Consider the following 21314-nt stretch of genomic DNA (forward strand, 5'->3'; position numbering starts at 1 on the left):
GATAAAGCCAGAAGCAGAATGGCTTGGAAGAATGAGCAGTGCATAGAAAGAGAGAAGGAGAAGAGGGTGATGAAAGGAAGTGGAGGGTTTCATCCCCTAACCCTCTAACTTGACCCCCTCCTTACTTCCACAGCCAGCCTGGCAGAGGGCCAGCGGGGAGTACTGAGAATCGCAATATAAACCTCTGAGATTTATTGGCTGCTGCTTCTGAATATGGCCATCCTGCTGTGGCCTCTGGGGGGCATTTGCCGATGTAATCAGCCCAGAAAGAGAGTCATTCCAGCTGGGGGTGTAAATCACCCTTGGCAAAGCTAGGAGAGAGACATGTGGCCCTAGATAAGGAAGGAGACTGATGTGGCCTCTGTGCCCTTCCCTCCCTTCTCCTGCCCAGGGGGTGCTGGTTCCTGAGCTGTAATGCACTTTAAATGGAGTTTGTCCTTCGTTTTAATCTATATCTGCCCTGCCAGTTTTATAGAAGAGCTGTAAAGTGAACATCTGGCTACTCAGCTTTTGTACAAGGCCTGTTTTCCCCCAGCTCCACCCTACCTCCATGTGCCTTTCCCAAGCCCTCCTCTCCAGAAAGGTTAGGGAATGTGAAGCTGGGGGGCTACCATTAAAGGCCCCATGATGTCAGGTCCTCCACCCCACCGCCAGAGAGAAATAAGCTCCAGGCACCTCCTTTTCTCTCACACCTGCTCTTACAGGCAGACAATCGTTTTCTGTTTTGTTTTTTTTAAACTGACAATACTTTAAAAAAGGAATTTATAAAGCAGAAAGTAACAATTTCAGGCTGGTTGGGATGATAGGAAAGGGCTGAGACCCATGAACCAACAAAGATGTGAGGTGGTCAAGGGGTGTCTCCTCTGCCCTCCCTCTCCTCCAGCCACCAAACCAAATCAAGTTTGGGGCAGGAAGAGAGTTTGGGAAAGGAAGTTTGCTCAGGGTGCCTACTCTGATGGATACTCAGTGTCTATTCTAGGGCTGTCCCCACAGAATAGACCAAGAATACAGTGTCAAGCTGATGGGCTGGGAGCAATGAACAATCCCACCTGTAACAGGCCAGCCTTTTCATGAGAGAAAATGAAGTGCCTGGTGCATATTTCTATCTGGGCACAGGGGTGGAGAGCCTGACATCACTGGGCCTTTAATGAGGATTGGAGAAGCCTCTGCAAATAAATATGACTCCAAGACTAATATTGACAACCCTCCAGCACAGCCTCTCCACCAACCATGTCCTCTGTGACTGCCAACACCTGCTAGATAAGCAGCATTGCCCCTTGTGGACAATGACAAATGAGCCAGTCCTTTCTACAAAGATGATGTTACTCAGCCATCATTCAATTCAATAATGTCTTTTGAGACTGATTACGAGTCCAGCTTTATGCTAGGTGCAAAATGATTAAGACACAAATCCTGCTCAGGGAGGGCGTTACAATCCACTGATTGCACCTCAAATGCCCAAAGACCCTGTATCTTATTCCACTTTCACTTGTAATCTCAATTTTCTCCTCTTATGGACAGATTACATGGATTCTACCTTCTGTCAAGTCCTCTCTCTCTCCATTGAGCTTTAATTCCTTCTGCTATCCTAATCCGGGGTGTTAGCAGTATAATAAAGAGTTAAGACCACAAGCTTTACAGACTGCCTAGATTCAAATGCTGACACTAGCTGGGTGACCTTGGGCAAGTCACTTAATTTTTCTGTGCTTCCATTTCTTCACCTGTAAAATTAAGGATAATAGTATCTATTTCACATAACAGTTGTGAGGATTAAATGAGTATAGTATTTAAATGAAGGTGTAGGCCAGGCACGGTGGCTCACGCCTGTAATCCCAGCACTTTGGGAGGCCAAGGTGGGTGGATCACTAGGTCAGGAGTTCGAGATCAGCCTGGCCAATATGATGAAACCCCATCTCTACTAAAAATACAAAGATTAGCCGGGCATGGTGGCACATGCCTGTATTCCCAGCTACTCTGGAGGCTCGGTGGGGCAGGAGAATTGCTTGAACCCAGGAGGTGGAGATTGCAGTGAGCCGAGATTGCACTCCAGCCTGGGCAGCAGAGCGAGACTCCGACTCAAAAAAAAAAAAAAAAAAAAAAAAAAGGTGTAGCATTATACCTGGCATATAGCAAGCACTGAATAAATGTCATCCCAGGTAGCATGCAGGAGTTAATTATTCTGTGTGTGAACTTGGCCAGACCCCACCACCTGACCTGCTGATTTGGAGCTGGAAGTGGCACTTTTTGCTCCTTTTGCTGAGTATACACTACTAGAGCAGAATGCTTGTCGGGATGGAAACAAAAAGAACCATTTTCTACTTTTCTACCTTGTCAATTTCTTGAGGGCAAGGACTGTGTCATATTTTAATAACTGTGATACTCAGAACTGACAACTCCAGATGCATATGTTTAAAGGAATTGGTGTTTCCTTAACCTATGCCTGAACAGAACAGGGAGAGAATTCCCCATGCCTCCTACTTTATACTCCTGATAAAGAAAAGAAAATATTAGGCCGGGCACGGTGGCTCAAGCCTGTAATCCCAGCACTTTGGGAGGCCGAGACGGGCGGATCACGAGGTCAGGAGATCGAGACCAGCCTGGCTAACACGGTGAAACCCTGTCTCTACTAAAAATACAAAAAAAAAACTAGCCGGGCGAGGTGGCGGGCGCCTGTATTTGGGAGGCTGAGGCAGGAGAATGGCGTAAACCTGGGAGGCAGAGCTTGTAGTGAGCTGAGATCCGGCCACTGCACTCCAGCCTGGGTGACAGAGTGAGACTCTGTCTCAAAAAAAAAAAAAAAAAAAAAAAAAAAGAAAAGGAAATATTCCTCCTTAATACAGTTTGGATATTTGTCCCCGTCCAAATCTCATGATGAAATGTAATCCCTGATGTTGGAGGTGGGGCCTGGTGGGAGGTGTCTGGACCATGTGGGCGGATCCTTCATGAATGGCTTGGGCCACCCTCTTGGGGATAAGTGAGCTGTCACTGAGTTCACAAGTGATCCAGTTATTTAAAAGTATGTGGCACCTCCTCCCGTCACTCCCTCCCTCTCTTGCTCCTGCTCTGGATGTGTGACATGTCTGCTTCTCCTTCACCTTCTGACATGATTGTAAGCTTCTGGAGGCCTACTCAGGAGTTGAGCAGATGCCAACACCATGCTTCCCATAAAGCCTGCAGAACCATGAGCTAATTAAACTTCTTTTCTTTATATTATTGCTCAGTCTCCCAGGCAAGCATGGTGGTCAGTCAGGCATGGTGGTATGGGCCTGTAGTCCCAGCTACTTGGGAGGCTAAGGCAGAGGCTGCAGTGAGCCAAGATCATGCCACCGCACTATAGCCTGGGTGACAGAGTGAGACCCTGTCTCAAAAAAAAAAAAAAAAAAAAAAAAGGCCAGGCATGGTGGCTCACGCTTGTAATCCCAGCACTTCGGGAGGCCGAGATGGGCAGATCATGAGATCAGGAGATCGAGACCATCCTGGCTAACACAGTGAAACCCCGTCTCTACTAAAAATGCCAAAAAACCAAAAAAAAAATTGTCCGGCTAATTTTTGTGTTTTTAGTAGAGACAGGGTTTCATCGTGTTGGTCAGGCTGGTCTCGAACTTCTGACTTCAGGTGATCTGCCTGCCTCGGCCTCCCAAAGTGCTGGGATTACAGGTGTTAGCCACTGCGCGGAGCGAAACTCCATCTTAAAAAAAAAAAATTATTCATAGAGACAGGGTTCCACCATGTTGCCCAGATGGTCTTGAACTCCTAGGCTCAAGTGATCCTCCAGCCTCGGTCTCCCAGTGTTAGGATTACAGGGCATTTCTTTTTTTGTTTTGTTTTTTTTGAGAGGGAGTCTCGCTCTGTTGCCCAGGTTGGAGTGCAGTGGCGCGATCTCCGCTCACTGCAAGCTCCGCCTCCCGGGTTCACGCCATTCTCCTGCCTCAGCCTCCTGAGTAGCTGGGACTACAGGCACCCGCTACCGCGCCCGGCTAATTTTTTGTATTTTTAGCGATGGGGTTTCACTGTGGTCTCGATCTCCTGACCTTGTGATCCGCCCGCCTCGGCTTCCCAAAGTGCTGGGATTACAGTCGTGAGCCACCGTGCCCGGCCTACAGGGTATTTCTTTATAGCAATGGAAGAATGGCCTAATACATTCCCTTCTCTATGGCAGAGGTCACCCAGGTCCTGGGGTGAGATTGACAAAGAGCAGTTTCAAAAAAAAAATTTTTTTTAATGTATATTTTTTGAGACAGGGTTTCCCTCTGTCACTCAGGTTGGAGTGCAGTGGTGCAATCTCAGCTCACTGCAACCTCCACCTCCCGGGTTCAAACAATCCTCCCACCTCAGCCTCCTAAGTAGCTGGGACTACAGACATACACCACTGCACCTGGCTAATTCTTAAACTTTCTGTAGAGACAGAGGTCTCACTATATTGCCCAGGCTGGTCTCGAATTCCTGGACTCAAGCAATCCTCCCACCTCGGCCTCCCAAAGTACTGGGATTATAGGCTTAAGCCACTGCACCCAGCCTAAGAAGCAGGTTTTTTGTTTGTTTGTTTTTGATACGGAGTCTCGCTGTTATCACCCAGGCTGGAGTGCAATGGTGTGATCTTAGCTCACTGCAACCTCCACCTCCCGGGTTCAAGCGATTCTCCTGCCTGAGCCTCCTGGTAGCTGGAATTACAGGTGCCTGCCACCACTCCTGGCTAATGTTTGTTTTTTCGTTTTGTTTTTTGTTTTTGAGACAGACTCTCGCTTCGTCACCAGGTTGGAGTGCAGTGGCCCGATCTTAGCTCACTGCAACCTCCACTTCCTGGGTTCAAGCAATTCTCCTTCCTCAGCCTCCCGAGTAGCTGGATATTTTTAGTAGAGACGGGGTTTCATCATGGTGGCCAGGATGGTCTCGATCTCCTGACCTTGTGATCCACCCGCCTTGGCCTCCCAGAGTGCTGGGATTACAGGTGTGAACCATCGCACCTGGCCTAATGTTTGTATTTTTAGTAGACACCAGGTTTCACCACATTGGCCAGGCTCCTCTCAAACTCTTGACCTCAGGTGATCCGCCCCTCCTCAGGCTCCCAAAGTGTTGGGATTACAGGTATGAGCCACAGTGCCCAGTCTCGAGAAGTTTTTAGCTCAAAAGACTTCTGTTCAATATCACTTGACCTCCTGATGAATAAATACCAGTACAAGGACACCAATGCTGAGCACACTCCCTACATAGCCCCGTATTGAGGTCTCTGGGCTAGAGTTTTAGTGCCTGCTCTTATCCTTATATCTTAAGCCAAAGCAACCCTTATGACCCTAAATTCTCAAGAGCTTACCACTGAGGCTTTTATAGATTTAACACCCACTACAGTGCCAACTCTGGAAAGGCACACTGGTTTTTGTTTTGTTTTGTTTTCTTTTCTTTTAGACAGGGTCTTGCTGTCATCCAGGCTAGAGTACAGTGGATGGATCATAGCTCAATTCAACCTTGACCTCCTGGGCTGAAGTCATCCTCCTGCCTGACCCTCCCCAGTAGCTATGGCTACAAGTGTGTGCTACCATGCCCAGCTAAGTTGATTTTTATTCTATAGAGATGGGGTCTTGCTATGTTGCCCAGGCTGGTCTTAAACTCCTGGTCTCAAGGGATCCTCCCACTTTGGCCTCTTAAAGTGCTAGGATTACAGACGTGAGCCACTGCGCCTGGCCAGACATACTGTTCTTTGATGAATGTTTGGTAACAGCAAAGTCCATGAAGTGGACAGGCTCTGGAGCAATACCGTCCTGTGTCAAATCCCTACTCCACCATTAATTAGCTTTGTGATCTTAAACAAGTTACTTGGCCGGGTGCAGTGGCTCATGCCTGTAATCTCAGCACTTTGGGAGGCTCTAGTTGAAGACTAGAGCTCAGATTGCCTCCATGAAAGTTAGAAGGGAGAGAGCTGGGCACAGTGGCTCAGGCCTGCAATCCCAGCACTTTGGGAGGCCGAGGTGGATGGATCACAAGGTTAGGAGTTTGAGACCAGCCTGGCCCACATGGTGAAACCCCGTCTTCTACTAAAGATACAAAAAATTGGCTGGGCGTGGTGGCACACGCCTGTAGTCCCAGCTACTCAGAAGGCTGAAGCAGGAGAATTGCTTGAACCTGGGAGGCAGAGGTTCCAGTGAGCCTAGATAGCGCCACTATACTCCAGGCTGGTAACAGAGCAAGACTCTGTCTCAAAAAAAAAAAAAACCCAAAACAAAACAAAAATTAAAATTAGAAAAAAAATACAAAAATTATCCAGGTGTGGTGGCAGATGCCTGTAGTCCCAGCTACTTGGGAAGCTGAGGTGAGAGGATTGTTTGAGCCTGGGAGGTGGAAGTTGCAGTGAGCTGAGATCGTACCACTGCACTCCAGCCATGGCAACAAGTGAGACTCTGTCTCAAAAAATAAAATTAAATTAAATTAAAAAGAGTTAATTCCTCTGTTCCTCAATTTATTTATCTTCATAAAGAAATGCACATAATAATGAATACCTGTCTCACAGACTTGTTGTGAAAATTAGTGTATGTGTATATATATATACACACACACACTCATATATATATACTCATACATATATATATGAGTTTAGAGATAGTCTTGTATGCAGTAAGCACCTGAAAAACGTTAGCTACTATTGTTATTCCCGAAAATAACATGAATCAAATCATATAGTCCCTATACAATGAGATGATATTATAAGAAAGCAGTGGGCTTATATTAGGCCAGGCACAGTGGCTCACGCCTGTAATCCCAGCACTTTGAGAGGCTGAGGCAGGTGGATCACGAGGTCAGGAGTTTGAGACCAGCCTGATCAACATGGTGAAACCTCATCTCTACTAAAAATACAAAAATTAGCCAGGCGTGCTGGCACGTGCCTGTAATCCCAGCTACTTGGGAGGCTGAGGTAGGAGAATCACTTGAACCCGGGAGGCGGAGGTTGCAGTGAGCTGAGATTGCACCACTGCACTCCAGCCTGATGACAGAGCGAGACTCCGTCTCAAGAAAAACAAAATAAAATAAAATTAAATTAAAAATACCAAAAAATGTTGACTTTGAATACAATTTTCCATAAGTAAGATAATTAAGCCCTAGTTTTTTGTTTTGCAACTCAGAATTTCCACTTAAGACTACTGACACGTGGGCACATGTGCATCAATCTCTATCCATGTTGGGACTTGGTTCTACCCTTCTGGGGAGAATTATCAGGAAATGACCCACTAGGGTAGGCAGTGAGTTAAGGACCTCTCCTCACACTTCGAAGAGGTGCTTCAAGCAGTTTTCTCTTCTGGCTACTAGGAGTTCCTATAGGGGCATGTGTGTGGGTGGGGCGGAGGAGCAGCATCTTTCCTTTGGCCATCTCCACCTAATGTAGCAGTAGCTTTTCTCTTTCCCCTAGACCTTTTGGGCTTTGAGTTCAAGGGATTAGGGAGAAGGCCACAGAGGCAGCTTCTTTTTGACAGACAGGCCATAGCTAGGAGTGGAAGCTACAGACTTCAGCAGGATGGCTTGGAGAATACAGCAGTGCCCTCTGCTGTGAAGCATGCATGTGACACTCTAGGGCAAGAGCATGTGCAAACCTTGCCAAACAAAAAAATTAAAAGCCAGTCCAGCCACTCAGGCATGTGCTTGGACCGCCCTATGGCTACAATCCCCCTTCCCTCCCACTCACTTTAAAAAAGTGTCTCTGTTCCAGAGCCTGGGAAGAGGGTATGTTTGTCTCTATTCTATCTCAGCCTAGGCTGTAGAGGGCTTTGTCCTGTTCAGTCCTGGGCTATCAGTCCTTCTAGGTTAATACCAGAGAACGACAATGTTCAGTCAATTCTACTGCCACCCAAGACTAAGTAGGGCCACACCTTACTGCAGTTAAAGCCCTACTCATATTAAAAAGCTCCAAGAAAGGAAACCCTGGCATATTGAATAATACAGTTTAAAAATCTTCCTGAAGTCTAATGGATCTTGCTTTTTTTTTTTTTTTTTGAGGCGGAGTCTTCACTCTGTCACCCAGGCTGGAGGGCAGTGGTGCCATCTCGGCTCACTGCAAGCTCCGCCTCCCGGGTTCACGCCATTCTCCTGCCTCAGCCTCCCGAGTAGCTGGGACTATAGGCGCTCGCCACCGCGCCCGGCTAATTTTTTTTTTGTATTTTAGTAGAGACGGGGTTTCACCGTGTTAGCCAGGATGGTCTCGATCTCCTGACCTCGTGATCCGCCCGCCGCGGCCTCCCAAAGTGCAGGGATTACAGGCGTGAGCCACCGCACCCGGCCGGATCTTGCTTTGTTTTATTCCTGTCTTCATATATCACAAATCTCTACTTCCAACCATCTTAAATCCTAAAGCTTGTCTTTGTGAGATGTGGAATGGAGTGGAGAAAAGACTTAAAAGCCAAAACCCCCGAGGCTATAGATAGAGAACTTTTTTTTTTTCCTTTGAGACAGAGTCTCGCTTTGCTACCGAGGCTGGAGTGCAGTGGTGCAATCTTGTTCACTGCAACATCTGCCTCCCAAGTTCAAGTGATTCTCCTGCCTCCGTCTCCCGAGTAGCTGGGATTACAGGCAGCCACCACCACGCCTGGCGAATTTTTGTATTTTTAGTAGAGACAGGGTTTTGCCATGTTAGCCAGGGTGGTCTTGAACTCGTGACCTCAGGTGTTCTGCCAGCCTCAGCCTCCCAAAGTTCTGGGATTACAGGTGTGAGCCACTGCCAAGATGGAACCTTTGAGCCCAACTGAGATCTGTCATTTGCCTTAGAGAATGTCTAGATACCACATGCTGCTGAGTCTGTGGTGTGCTTTCAGTAACTCATGCCATGGAATGATCTAGGACAGGAAAGCCTAGGACATTGCTGAAGAAAACTGTTTGAAAGGCTTACCTTAATTCCAGAGCATCAGTTCTCTTTTTTTGAGATGGAGTCTTACTCTGTTGCCCAGGCTAGAGTGCAGTGGATTTTGGCTCACTGCAATCTCCACCTGCCGAGTTCAAGCAATTCTCCTGCCCCAGCCACCCTAGTAGCTGGGATTACAGGTGTGTACCTCCACGCCTGGCTAATTTTTGTATTTTTTTTTAGTAGAGATGGGGTTTCACCATGTTTGTCAGGCTGGTCTCGAACTTCTGACCTCAAGTGATCTGCCCGCCTTGGCCTCCCAAAGTGCTGGGATTACCAGAGCACTGGTTCTTAAGCCTTAGCATGTATTAGAATCAACTGAAAAGGGAGATTTTTAAAACCCAGTTTTCTGAGCCCTAACCTCAGAAGTTCTGATTTAAGAGGTCTGAGGTGAGGCCTGAACATCTGTATTTCTTTTTTTTTAGAGACAGAATCTTGCTGTGTCACCCAGGCTGGAGTGCAGTGGCGCGATCTTGGCTCACTGCAAGCTCCGCCTCCTGGGTTCACGCCATTCTCCCACCTCAGCCTCCTGAGTAGCTGGGACTACAGGCGCCCACCACCACGCCCGGCTAATTTTTTTTTTTTTTTTTTGTATTTTTAGTGGAGATGGGGTTTCACCATGTTAGCCAGGATGGTCTCGATCTTCTGACCTCGTGATCCACCCGCCTCAGCCTCCCAAAGTGCTGGGATTACAGGCGTGAGCCACCACGCCCGGCCGAACATCTGTATTTCAAACAAGTTCAGATGATGTTGATGATCTAGGGTCCAAACTTTGAGAATTACTGGTTTTTTGTTTTGTTTTTGTTTTCTGAGACAGAGTCTCTCTCTGTTGCCCAGGTTGGAGTGCAGTGGCACGATCTCATTGCAACCTTCACCTCCTGAGTTCAAGCGATTCTCCTGTGTCAGTTTCCTGAGTAGCTGGGACTACAGGAGCATGCCACCATGCTGGCTAATTTTTGTATTTTTAGTAGAGATGGGGGTCTCACCATGTTGGCAAGGTTGGCCTCGAACTCCTGACCTCAAGTGATCCACCCACTACGGTCTCCCAAAGTGCCAGGATTACAGATGTAAGCCACGGCCTAAGAATTGCTGGTTTAGAGAAAAGCATGTTGGCCTCAGCTGAGAATAAAGATAATATGTCTGAAGTAGTCTAACTTGGTGATCTCCTCTGTAGACAGATCTTCTAGGAGCAGGCTAGGCTCACAATCACACGTCTCATTCTGTAGTGTTTATTTTTCCATTTTTAAAATAGAGGGGGAAACAAAGAAGGAAAATACAAAGAAAGAGGGTAGACAACTCTCTTGCACAGCCAGAAGCCCAGAGAGAAAGAGTTGGCTGGCCTGTGAGAAGACACGAGGAGTTGGGAAGAGGAATGCCAGAGTTCCCTGAACCAACAAAAATCTCTCTGCAACTCAAGTCTGCCACTCTTATAGAGCCACTCCAGGACTCTGCCACCAGCTTTCAGCTCTGCTGAAACCGAAGCCATTCCCAGGCCTGTACACAAGTTGGCAGCCTGGTGGTTTGCAGAGACATCTTTTAATAATCTTGGGTTTGGCCATCCAGAAGGCCTCTTTCTGCTCAGGGTTTCTGCAGTGTCTTTTGGTGACTCGTTAGCAGCCAGTGGTTGGAATGTTGTCACGGGCTCACATCCTTCACCAGAAGGGCAATCTGCTCCCGCAGCTGCCGCTCCCCTTCCTGCACTTTGCTCTGGCTTCGACACCTCAGCAACTCAGCCTTGTGGTCCTGATGATGCATAGGGCAGTAGCTCTGTGGTTCACACAGCTCCTGAAAGGTAAGGAACAGAGTAAGGGATTCTCTAGACTCCTGAACTCTACCTACGAAGGATAATAGAGATGCTGCTGCTGGCAGTGGCCACGGAGGAGCAGCAGTTTCTTCTCTGAGGGCTTTGCAGGCCCTGGGAGTTGCATGCTAAAATTGGCTCCCCGCATGCCCCACCCTTTACCAAATATTCTGGAAAGAAGTCTCTGTAGCCGCCTTTAAGGATATATAGCTCTGGGTAGTACAATGCAGGATACTGGTTCAGAGACCTGTCCTCTTCACGCAGAGAGCGGCACCTTTAGAGAGAACCCAGAGATGGGTGGGGTGGAAAGAAACAAGGTCAGGATCCCAGGGGCTATTCACTGGGCAGGGAGGAGAGGAATAGACTATTGCCAACCTCAACAAGGACCTTCCAATCTCACTGTGTTTGCAAAAAAAAAGGTCCAAGTAGCACCACCCTTCCTCCTTTCCTCCACTGCGGTCTCATTCTCAAGTCCCTTTTCCTTTATTGTTTCATACTTTTCAATTTTAGAAACGTCTTCCTTCAACCTCCCTAACATTCTTCAAACCGTAGAATCCAGTCAGTCTCTGTCTGAACTGGTGTGGGAAGTCCAACTCAAAATCCATTTCCATCACCCGCCAGACCCCATTTAGACACTCACATTCGGGGGCCCCTCTCTGAGGAGAATTCACAGTGGAACACGATGATTATTCTCTTCTGGGTGTCCAAAGGGACAATGGGCTTCTTTAGAAAGAAGCTAAACAGTTCTTCCTGACTATACAAGTTTAAGGCTCCCTGTAGAAAAAGAATTTTAGTATTTCCTCAGGGGCTTATAGACAGTGCCAATACTTAGAAATGACTGAGACACCAACCTGGGATAATTTGGACCAGAAAAGCTGGACTATCAGCACCTTTAGGGCAGGGGTCTAAGTATATCTCTGTATATACCCTGAACGCCTGGCATAGAGCTTGGTATGTAGTAGATGGTCAATAAATGTTCATAGAACTGAACTACTGGAAGTATAGGGATCACTGCGAGGAATGTTCATGAATATTAAGTGTTTGCAAAGTGCTTTAGTCCTTGGATTCATGTTTTTATTTCTAGGTAGGACCCCTTGGCTCCTACAGAAAAGAGGGAGATAGATCTAGGAAGGAAAGGGGAAAGTAAGCTGCTTAAGGTATACAGAATTAAAACAATGAGGACCTCAGCCTTGATGTGCTTCAAATATGTAATCTTTGTCCTAATTCTAGAGTTCATAGGTCCCTTTGTCCACAGACTCTTCTCAATAAAGAGCTATCTCCAGTACTCCCCTACTAATGGCCACAATGTCATCTCACCTGGATGTGTCCTCCCAGGTACTCATATGGATAGCGACAATCAATGACATAAAACTTCTCAATCAGACCCTGGAACTTCCCCGACAGTAAGGCAGCCACCTGGACAGAAACAATGACTGAATATTCTGCTCACTACAACTCTGAGTGAGAGAAGGGTCAATGACACAGTTCCTTACAAGCATACTCCTGTTATGTCCACTGTATGTCCAGCCTCCAAAGTCATCCCATATTTGATATGTGGCAATGATTCAGCCCCACCCCACAAAAGAGAATGAAACAGGAAGTGGCCCTTTTAGAGAACCAAAATAGCTGGCACTGCCAAGATATCAAGGAAATCCATATTCAGGCTACCCGTCTGGGGACAGGCATGGCTGGAATCAGCCTCTCAGGAGACACCCAAGGACTTATGCAGTGGCAGAGGCAGCAGCTAGAGATCTCGAAATTGCAGGAAGAAATGCAAAATGGTTCCCTACCCGCCATCAAAAAGGAAGAAAGTAAGCCTTTCAGGAAAGGATATGGAAGGCAAAGGTTGATACCTAGAGGAAGGAAGAAACTGAAGCTACTTGTAGGAGTGTAAATTGGTTCAGCCTTTCTGGAGGGAACTTTGTAAATACATATACAAACAAATGTAATTACACTTTGACTCAGCAATTTCTAATATCTTAAGTAAACAGGAAAAGTACACAAAGATGTAGGCACAATTATATTCATCTCAGCATTGTTTTATATTATCAAAATACTAGAAATAACTTCAATATTCAATAATGGGGTTTGGTAAAATAAATTGTACATGTCAGTAGAATAGAGCAGCATTATATAGCCATTAAAATGATAATATAGATATCTTATTATTGATATAGAAAGATGTCTATAACGTCTTACTAAGCAAATTGCAATACTATACGTTCATCATGATCCTTTTTTTTTTTTTTGAGATGGAGTTTCGCTCTTGTTGCCCAGGCTGGAGTGCAATGGTGAGATTTCGGCTCACCACAACCTCTGCCTCCTGGGTTCAAGCAATTCTCCTGCCTCGGCCTCCCAAGTAGCTGGGATTATAGGCATGCACTACCACACCCAGCTAATTTTATATTTTTAGTAGAGACAGAGTTTCTCCATGTTGGTCAGCCTTGAACTCCCAACCTCAGGTGATTCACCTGCCTCGGCCTTCCAAAGTGCTGGGATTACAGGTGTGAGCCACTGTGCCCGGCCCATGATCCTATATCTATAAAACATATGCTAGAATAAAATCTGGGGCTGGGCACGGTTGCTCACATCTGTAATCCCAGCACTTTGGGAGCCTGAGGAGAGTGGATCACCTGAGGACAGGAGTTTGAAATCAGCCTGACCAACATAGAAAAAACCCCCTGTCTCTACTAAAAATACAAAAATTAGTCAGGTGTGATGGCGGGCACCTGTAATCTCAGCTACTTGGGAGGCTGAGGCAGGAGAATCACCTCTGGGAGGCAGAGGTTACAGTAAGCTGAGATTGCGCCATTGCACTCCAGCCTGGGCAACAAGAGTGAAACCCCATGTCAAAATAAAAAAAAATAAAATAAAATCTGGAAGGCCATAGGAAAATATTACTAGTGGTTGTCTCTGGTGATGAGATTGTGGGTATGGTGACCAAATAATTTTTGTACAAACTGGGAGACTTTTGAGAATGAAAGCAAACACTATTAATAATTACCCTCACTAACAGATGTAAATGGGATTGCAAAATGTAAACGAGGGTGCATGGTCACCCTAATTGAGACCATTTTTTTGTGTGTGATTTTATATTTTCCTTTCTTTTCTTTTTTTTTTTTTTTTTGAGATGGAGTCTCACTCTGTCGCCCAGGCTGGAGTACAATAGCGTGATCTCAGCTCACTGCAAGCTCTGCCTCCCAGGTTCACGCCATTCTCCTGCCTCAGCCTCCTGAGTAGCTGGGACTACAGGTGCCCACCACCATGCCCAGCTAATTTTGTGTGTTTTTAGTAGAGACGGGATTTCACTGTGTTAGCCAGGATGGTCTCGATCTCCTGACCTCGTGATACGACTGCCTCAGCCTCCCAAAGTGCTGGGATTACAGGCGTGATCCACCTCACCCAGCCCTTTGTATTTTCCTTTCTTTCTCCCTTTTTTCTTAAATAATAATTATTTTTTGAGACAGAGTCTCACTGTGTCACCCAGGCTGGAGTACAGTGGCATGATCTCTGCTCACTGTAACCTCCCCAAGCGGGGTTCAAGCAATTCTTGTGCCTCAGCCTCCCAAGTAGCTGGGATTACAGGCACACACTACGATGCCTGGCTAATTTTTTTGTATTTGTATTAAAGATGGGGTTTCGCCATGTTGGCCAGGGTGGTCTCCAACTCCCGGCCTCAAGTGTCTGAGATCTGCCTGCCTCAGCCTCCCAAAATGCTAGGATTACAGGCGTGAGCCACCATGCCTGACCCCTCCCTTTTTCCTTTTTACAACAACTATGTATCATTTGTTTAAACTAAAAAGGAAGGAGAGAGAAGAATGGGGAAAAAGGAGTTCTTTAATATAGCTTTAGTTGAATAAGGAGCCTATGTGAGTGAACACAGTGAAAGAAACACAAATGGAAATGGGGATTTTAGGGACAGAACAGACCAGATGGTAACTTATGTAACCAGTTACCATCTCCAGAAATCTGCTTACCGTTTCTGGGTTGACATACTTCAGATCTTGGTGTTTTCCTGACACGGTTGGCAGTGCACATACCTAGAAATACACAAGAGCTGAAATAAAAGCGAGTATTCCACACCCGAGTTTGAGATCAAAGACCCTTATTTTGTCCTTCTTTCCAAGTGACCCTTAAAACCCCAGAGGCCTTCAAAAAAATCAGTGTCTTTATAAAGTGCAAATACATCAAGTCCATTTCTAAGAACTGATCCTAAAGAACAAATCAAGGATGTGTACGAAGTTTTGGATTTCTCTACAAATACATTCATCTTGGTATCATTCATAAGAAAAAATTGTAAAACTAAATATCTTACAAGAAGGGATTTTTGAAGAAATTATGAGCAGCCAAAACAAAAATGAAATAATATGGAGCTATTAAAATGAAATGGGCTGGGCATGGTGGCTCATGCCTGTAACCTCAGTGCTTTGGGAAGCCAAGGAAAGAGGGAATTTCTTGAGGCCAGGAGCTCGAGGCTGAAGTGAGCTATGATCATGCCGATGTACTCCAGCCTGGGTAACAGAGCGAGACCTTGAATCTTAAAAGAAAGAAAGAATGAAGCATAACTGCTTAGTAATAGGAAAAAAGGTGTTCCTGATATAATTATTAAATGAGAGGAAAAACTCAACAGATAACAAAACAATATAAACTATTTTTGTAGAAAAGCAAAAACTGTATTTGTATATGTGTTTGTGAAAACACAGAAAAAAATCTGTAAGAATATATATGTTCTGCAATTACACAGACAGTAGGCGGGAAAAAAGAATATATACTAAGCAATATTACCCTGGTTAATAAAGTTTGGGATAAATTTCTTCATTTTCTACTTTTTCTGTAACAACCAAGTATTATTTACATAATTTTAAAATATGTTTTTAAACAGAAAAAAGGTAAAAAGTCTCATACTTTCCCCTGTGTTCTGGATCTTCCCAGAAGAATAATAAATATTTTCTTTCTGGAAAGGCTTAGGGCCTGGATCTACCACTAGAGTACTGTCAGGTTATCAAATAGTATTTGGTGAGGATGCATATTTACACCAGGCATTCTCTGCAAACAGAGAAGATTCAGATCCAAATGACTCACTGAAATACAGGATGGGTGTAGCCAAACTCACCTTGGAAAAATCACCAATCAGGTGCCCCTGGTTAGAATCTTCCTCCAGCATCTGAGTGATATTAATGTCACATAGAGAGACTGTCTTCTTTAAATGTAAGCCCTGAAGATGACAAGATTCCCACCCCACACCCAATCCTCATGTTAAAGGTTTAAAAACCAGTGGATGGAGTGGGTCATGGTGGCGCACATTTGTAATCCTAGCTACTTGGGAGGCTGAGGTAGGAGGATTGCTTGAGCCCAAGAGGCCAAGGCTGTAGTGAGCTACGATCACACCACTGCACTCTAGCCTGGGAGACAGAGTGAGACCCCATTTATTTAATTATGATTTTTAATAATAAATAAATATTGAGTTTGCAGTGAGTCGATATCATGCCACTGCACTCCAGCCTGGGTGACAGAGTGAGACTCCATCTCAGGGGAAAATAAATAAATAAATAAGTTGATTTTATAAAATATCCAAATATATTTAGAATTTTAATTTGTTCTTTTATTATTATTTTTTATTACAGATGGGGTCATGCTATGTTGACCAGGCTGGTCTTGAACTTCTGGCCTTAAGTGATACTCCCATCTATTTAGAATTTTTAAAAGTTGGGGAGGGTAAAGGACAGAGGCTAAGTTTTTCAGAAGTTGCTTTCCACAAAAGCAATCTGCTATATGATGTTGTTTCTGTCAGACCGCATGTAAAACGGCAGTGAAATATCCATACCAAAGTTCCCTTGTATTCATTCAGATCTTAAGAAAAAGGTTTGGGAAGGCAGTATGAAGACAACATTTCTTTTTTTTTTTTTTTGAGACGGAGTCTTGCTCTGTTGCCCAGGTTGGAGTGCAGTGGCGCAATCTTGGATCACTACATCCTCCGCCTCCCGGGTTCAAGCGATTCTTCTGCCTCAGCCTCCCTAGTAGCCAGGACTACAGGCACATGCTGCCATGCCCAGCTGAGTTTTTGTATTTTAGTAGAGATGGGGTTTCACCGTGTTACCCAGTCTGGTCTTAAACTCCTGAGCTCAGGCAATCCGCCCGCCTTGGCCTCCCAAAGTGCTAGGATTATAGGCATGAGCCACTGTGCCTGGCTGATGACAACATTTCTAAAAGTACAATATAGACATACTTTATATATCTATGTTATATAAATATTTTATATACATATATTTCACATGTGGATACAGATGTAGAAAAGACAGAAAGATGGAAAGAACAAAGAGGAAAAAGTAAAAGTAAAGAGGAAGAAGACAAAAAAGGCATAATAAAACAATCCTCATACCAGAAAAGCAAAGACATGAGAGAGAAGATGAATAAGATTTCCATCTTAAAATGTTCTTACCTTCCTGAGTTTTCCTTGGCCAGAAAAATACTTTTTTTTAACTTTGTCTGGTATCGTGTTGTCCTTGAATTTTTCCACCTGCTTCAGTCTTGGCCTATTCAAGTTCTCTGGCATCGAGGGGGAGCGATATAGGCAGCTTCTGTTCACTGATGCCTGTTTGGGAATATTAAACCCCTTAGTTCTTATGCCTCCAAGTGTGTCTGCAGACCTGCAGCATCAACATCTCCTGGGAGCTTCTTTGAAATGCAGATTTCCAGATGTGAGGCCACACCCCAAACCTACTGAATTAAAATCTGCATTTTAACAAGATGTCCAGGTGATTTCTCAAGTTTGAGAAGCCCTGGGTAGGCAACCTGTCTTCACAGGCCCATTAACATCTTTCTACCTGGACTGCATGATATTCCATCTCCATGGATGTCTTAACTAGCCAAACCAAATTCTGCCGCTGACTGTCTTAGATGCACTAGTTCTTCTAACAGAAAGCAAACATAAGTTCAGTCCCTCCAGTTATGTGACAAAATAATAATAATAAGAAGAAGAAGTCCATTTTGTCTCTGGGATCCTAGGACATTGACAATCAGGATTTAAGGACCTCAACAAACCTAAAGATGAAAAGCCAAGAAGAAAAATAGCAAAAGAAGCATCATGCAAGAAAAAAGGACACACTAAAATCAAATAGCATGATGACCATTATAGGATGGATACTATGAAACCCATCAGGGAAAAAAAATGGCTCAATGTCATGAAGAACTAGCCTTGAGAATTGCTTACACAGGAACAGACTAAAGTATAAGAAGATGGACTGTTGTTTATTTGAAAGGCATGGTTTGGGTGCTATATTCAGAGTCAAGAGGGTCTTATCAAATGGCCTCTGATAACACCTTCCAACTAATCCACAATTCTATCCTGTTGCCACATACTTTGAGATCTCTACCTCTCACCTAGCGAATAGGCAAAAGCTCCTTCTCTAAACACTTATCGTACTACCTGTTATGGACTGATTTAGGATGGGCGGCTATACAATAAGAGAGCCATAACTGGAAGGCAGCTTGATGATCAATGGTTTCTGGAAGAAGAAAATAAGAATAACAACATTTTGCTTTATGATAACTATGGATATTATGATTTTATCACACACATGGTCCTATCTCTTGCTCATGGTACCAGCTGATGGTACAGTCCACATTATACGTACCAACATTCTATACCTTTCCCCTTAGACTCCTTCCAAACATTGCCCTATGTCCCCATCCACCCTACCCCCCAGCCACTGATGACTGGACCATATTGCTGGTTGAACACATCTATTTAGTGGTCTAGAATAAGGAAAAATAATCTAGGCCAATCAGGTTCCCTTTCTTGGTAGCCTAACTTGGAAGATGGAAAAATAGTTAGGCAGTAGCAGGAGCCAAAGCCCAAGAGGAAGAAGCCAAGAGATACAGTCAAAGTCACGAAGCCAGTGATGCATGAATGGATCAACCAAAGGTAGGGTAGGAAAGGAGATTTGGTGAGGCACTGAGGAGTTGGGTGCCTGGTCTCCATGACAGACAGGACTTCATATAACTTCAACTTTCCCCTGAGAAGGCAGGGGAAAGCTAGATGAGGTTTTCAGAAGGGGCTTCTCTAGAACACACCATAATAATTATGCTAAAAGCCATATTATTAAGAGTTTGGAATTAATTAGCTAATTGAAACTTATCTTTTTTGTTGTTGTTGTTGAGGTAGGGTCTCACTCTGTCACCCTGGTTGGAGTACAGTGGCACAATCTTAGCTCACTGCAACCTCTGCCTCTCAGGCTGAAGCGATCCTCCCAACTCAGCCTCCTGAGTAACTGGGACTACAGGTGTGCATCACCATCCCCAGCCAATTTCTGTACTTTTTGTAGAGACAGGGTTTTACCATGTTGCCCAGGCTGGTCTCAAACTCCTGGGCTTAAGTGATCCATCTGCCTCAGCCTCCCAAAGTGTTGGGTTTACAGGCATGAGCCACCACGCCTGGTCTGTATCCATTTTTAAGCATTGTATCTAATAAAGTTTTGCCCAACCCAAGGTCACAAAAATTGTCCCCTGTTTTCTTTGGAATTTTTTGTTTGTTTGTTTGTTTGTTTTGAGACAGAGTCTTACTCTGTCGCCCAGGCTGGGGTGCAGTGGCATGATCTCAGTTCACTGCAACCTCCGCCTCCCAGGTTCAAGTGATTCTCCTTGCCTCAGCCTCCTGACTAGTTGGCATTACAGGTGCCGGCCACCATGCTTGGCTATTTTTTTTTTTTTTTTTGTGAGATGGAGTCTACCTCTGTCACCCAGGCTAGAGTGCAGTGGCACGATCTTGGCTCACTGCAACCTTCACCTCCCAGGTTTCAGCGATTATCCTGCCTCAGCCTCCTGAGTAGCTGGGATCACAGGCACCCGCCACCACGCCCAGCTAATTTTTGTATTTTTAGTAGAGACGGGGTTTCACTGTGTTGGCCAGGCTGGTCTCGAACTCCTGACCTCGTGATCCACCCACCTTGCACTCCCAAAGTGCTGGGATTACAAGTGTGAGCCACCATGCCCAACCACTCAGCTAATTTTTTTTTTTTTTTGAGACAGAGTCTTGCTCTGTCACTCAGGCTGGAGTGCAGTGGCACGATCTCGGCTCACTGCAAGCTCTGCCTCCTGGGTTCACGCTGTTCTCCTGCCTCAGCCTCCCAAGTAGCTGGGACTACATGCGCCATGCCCAGCTAATTTTTTGTATTTTTAGTAGAGATGGGGTTTCACCATCTTAGCCACAATGGTCTCAATCTCCGGACCTCATGATCTGCCCGCCTCGGCCCTCCAAAGTGCTGGGATTACAGGCATGAGCCACCGCACCTGGCTCCACTCAGCTAATTTTCATATATTTAGTAGAGATGGGGTTTCACCATGTTGGTCAGGCTGGTCTCGAACTCCTGACCTCAGGTGATCCACTGGCCTCGACCTCCCAAAGTGCTGGGATTTACAAGCGTGAGCCACCATGCCAGGCCTTTCTTCAGATGGTTTATGGTTTAAAGTTTTAGATTTGGAGCTACGATCCATTTTGTGTTAATTTTAATACATGATGTAGAGCATGGGTTAAAGAACTTTTATCTTTTAACACATGGATTTCCAATTGCTCCCGCACAATTTGTTAAAAAGACTATGCTTTCGGCCGGGCGCGGTGGCTCAAGCCTGTAATCCCAGCACTTTGGGAGGCCGAGACGGGCGGATCACAAGGTCAGGAGATCGAGACCATCCTGGCTAACCCGGTGAAACCCCGTCTCTACTAAAAAATACAAAAAACTAGCCGGGCGAGGTGGCGGGCGCCTGTAGTCCCAGCTACTGGGGAGGCTGAGGCAGGAGAATGGCGTAAACCCGGGAGGCGGAGCTTGCAGTGAGCTGAGATCCGGCCACTGCACTCCAGCCTGGGCGACAGAGCGAGACTCCGTCTCAAAAAAAAAAAAAAAAAAAAAAAAAAAAGACTATGCTTTCTCCATTTGATTATTTTTTATCTTGGCTGAATTACCAATTACATATATGCATATGTCTATTTCTCAAATCTCTATTCTCTTGTGCCAATGTTTTAGGTTTCTAGTAGCTATTATAGGGATAATTAAGGTGATTAACATCTTCATATAGTCCAAGGACAAGATGTCAAAAATAAATGACAGCAGAAAACTACTTTCACAAATAGAAACAGCTACTTCAGCGGCCAGGCTTGGTAGCTCACACCTTGTAATCCCAGCACTTTGAGAGGCCAAGGTGATTCCGAATCGCTTGAGTCCAGTAGTTCAAAACCAGCTTTGGCAACATGGTGAAACCTTGTCTCTACAAAAAAAACAATTAGCCAGATGTGGTAGCATGTGCCTGTAGTCCCAGCTACTTGGGAGGCTGAAGTGGAAGGATCAATCGAGCCCAGGAGGTCGAGGCTGCAGTGAGCTGTGATCGTGCCATTGCATTCCAGCCTAGGTGATAGTGTGAGACCCTGTCTTTTCTAAAAAAGAGCAAGGTACTTCTTTCCTACACACTTATATGAAAATAAATGTCAACTGATTGCAAAGAATATAAGTGCTAGGTCATGGAGAGATGATGAAGATGGTACTTTAGTTCTGTCTAGCTAGTTAGAAGTTTCCCAGTTCCCAGAAGCTGGTGTGGGAAGATCCCAGGATCATCTGGCTTAGATAGCATTTAACATCTACTCAT

The 21314-nt window shown here is 45.2% G+C and overlaps 1 protein-coding gene across 9 annotated transcripts in view; it reads right to left on the bottom strand.

Annotated features, from left to right (window-relative positions):
• Window positions 1-10091: 10091 nt before the first annotated feature.
• Window positions 10092-21314, bottom strand: part of CDC25C (cell division cycle 25C) — a 49242-nt gene continuing 38019 nt past the window's right edge. For 4 of the 9 annotated variants that reach the window (XM_015140980.3, XM_028849746.2, XM_015140979.3 and 1 more), the window contains 7 exons: window positions 17119-17271; window positions 15793-15894; window positions 14657-14719; window positions 11997-12095; window positions 11320-11453; window positions 10842-10953; window positions 10092-10663 (listed from right to left, as the gene is read on the bottom strand). In XM_015140980.3, coding sequence (XP_014996466.1) covers window positions 10514-10663; window positions 10842-10953; window positions 11320-11453; window positions 11997-12095; window positions 14657-14719; window positions 15793-15894; window positions 17119-17271 — 813 coding nt within the window. In that variant the 3' untranslated portion in view covers window positions 10092-10513. The remainder of the gene's footprint in view (window positions 10664-10841; window positions 10954-11319; window positions 11454-11996; window positions 12096-14656; window positions 14720-15792; window positions 15895-17118; window positions 17272-21314) is intronic. The other 5 variants (XM_078005271.1, XM_028849745.2, XM_078005272.1 and 2 more) reach the window with 3 other exon arrangements.

The sequence above is a fragment of the Macaca mulatta genome, chromosome 6, assembly GCF_049350105.2.
Source record: "Macaca mulatta isolate MMU2019108-1 chromosome 6, T2T-MMU8v2.0, whole genome shotgun sequence".
Classification (NCBI taxonomy): domain Eukaryota; kingdom Metazoa; phylum Chordata; class Mammalia; order Primates; family Cercopithecidae; genus Macaca; species Macaca mulatta.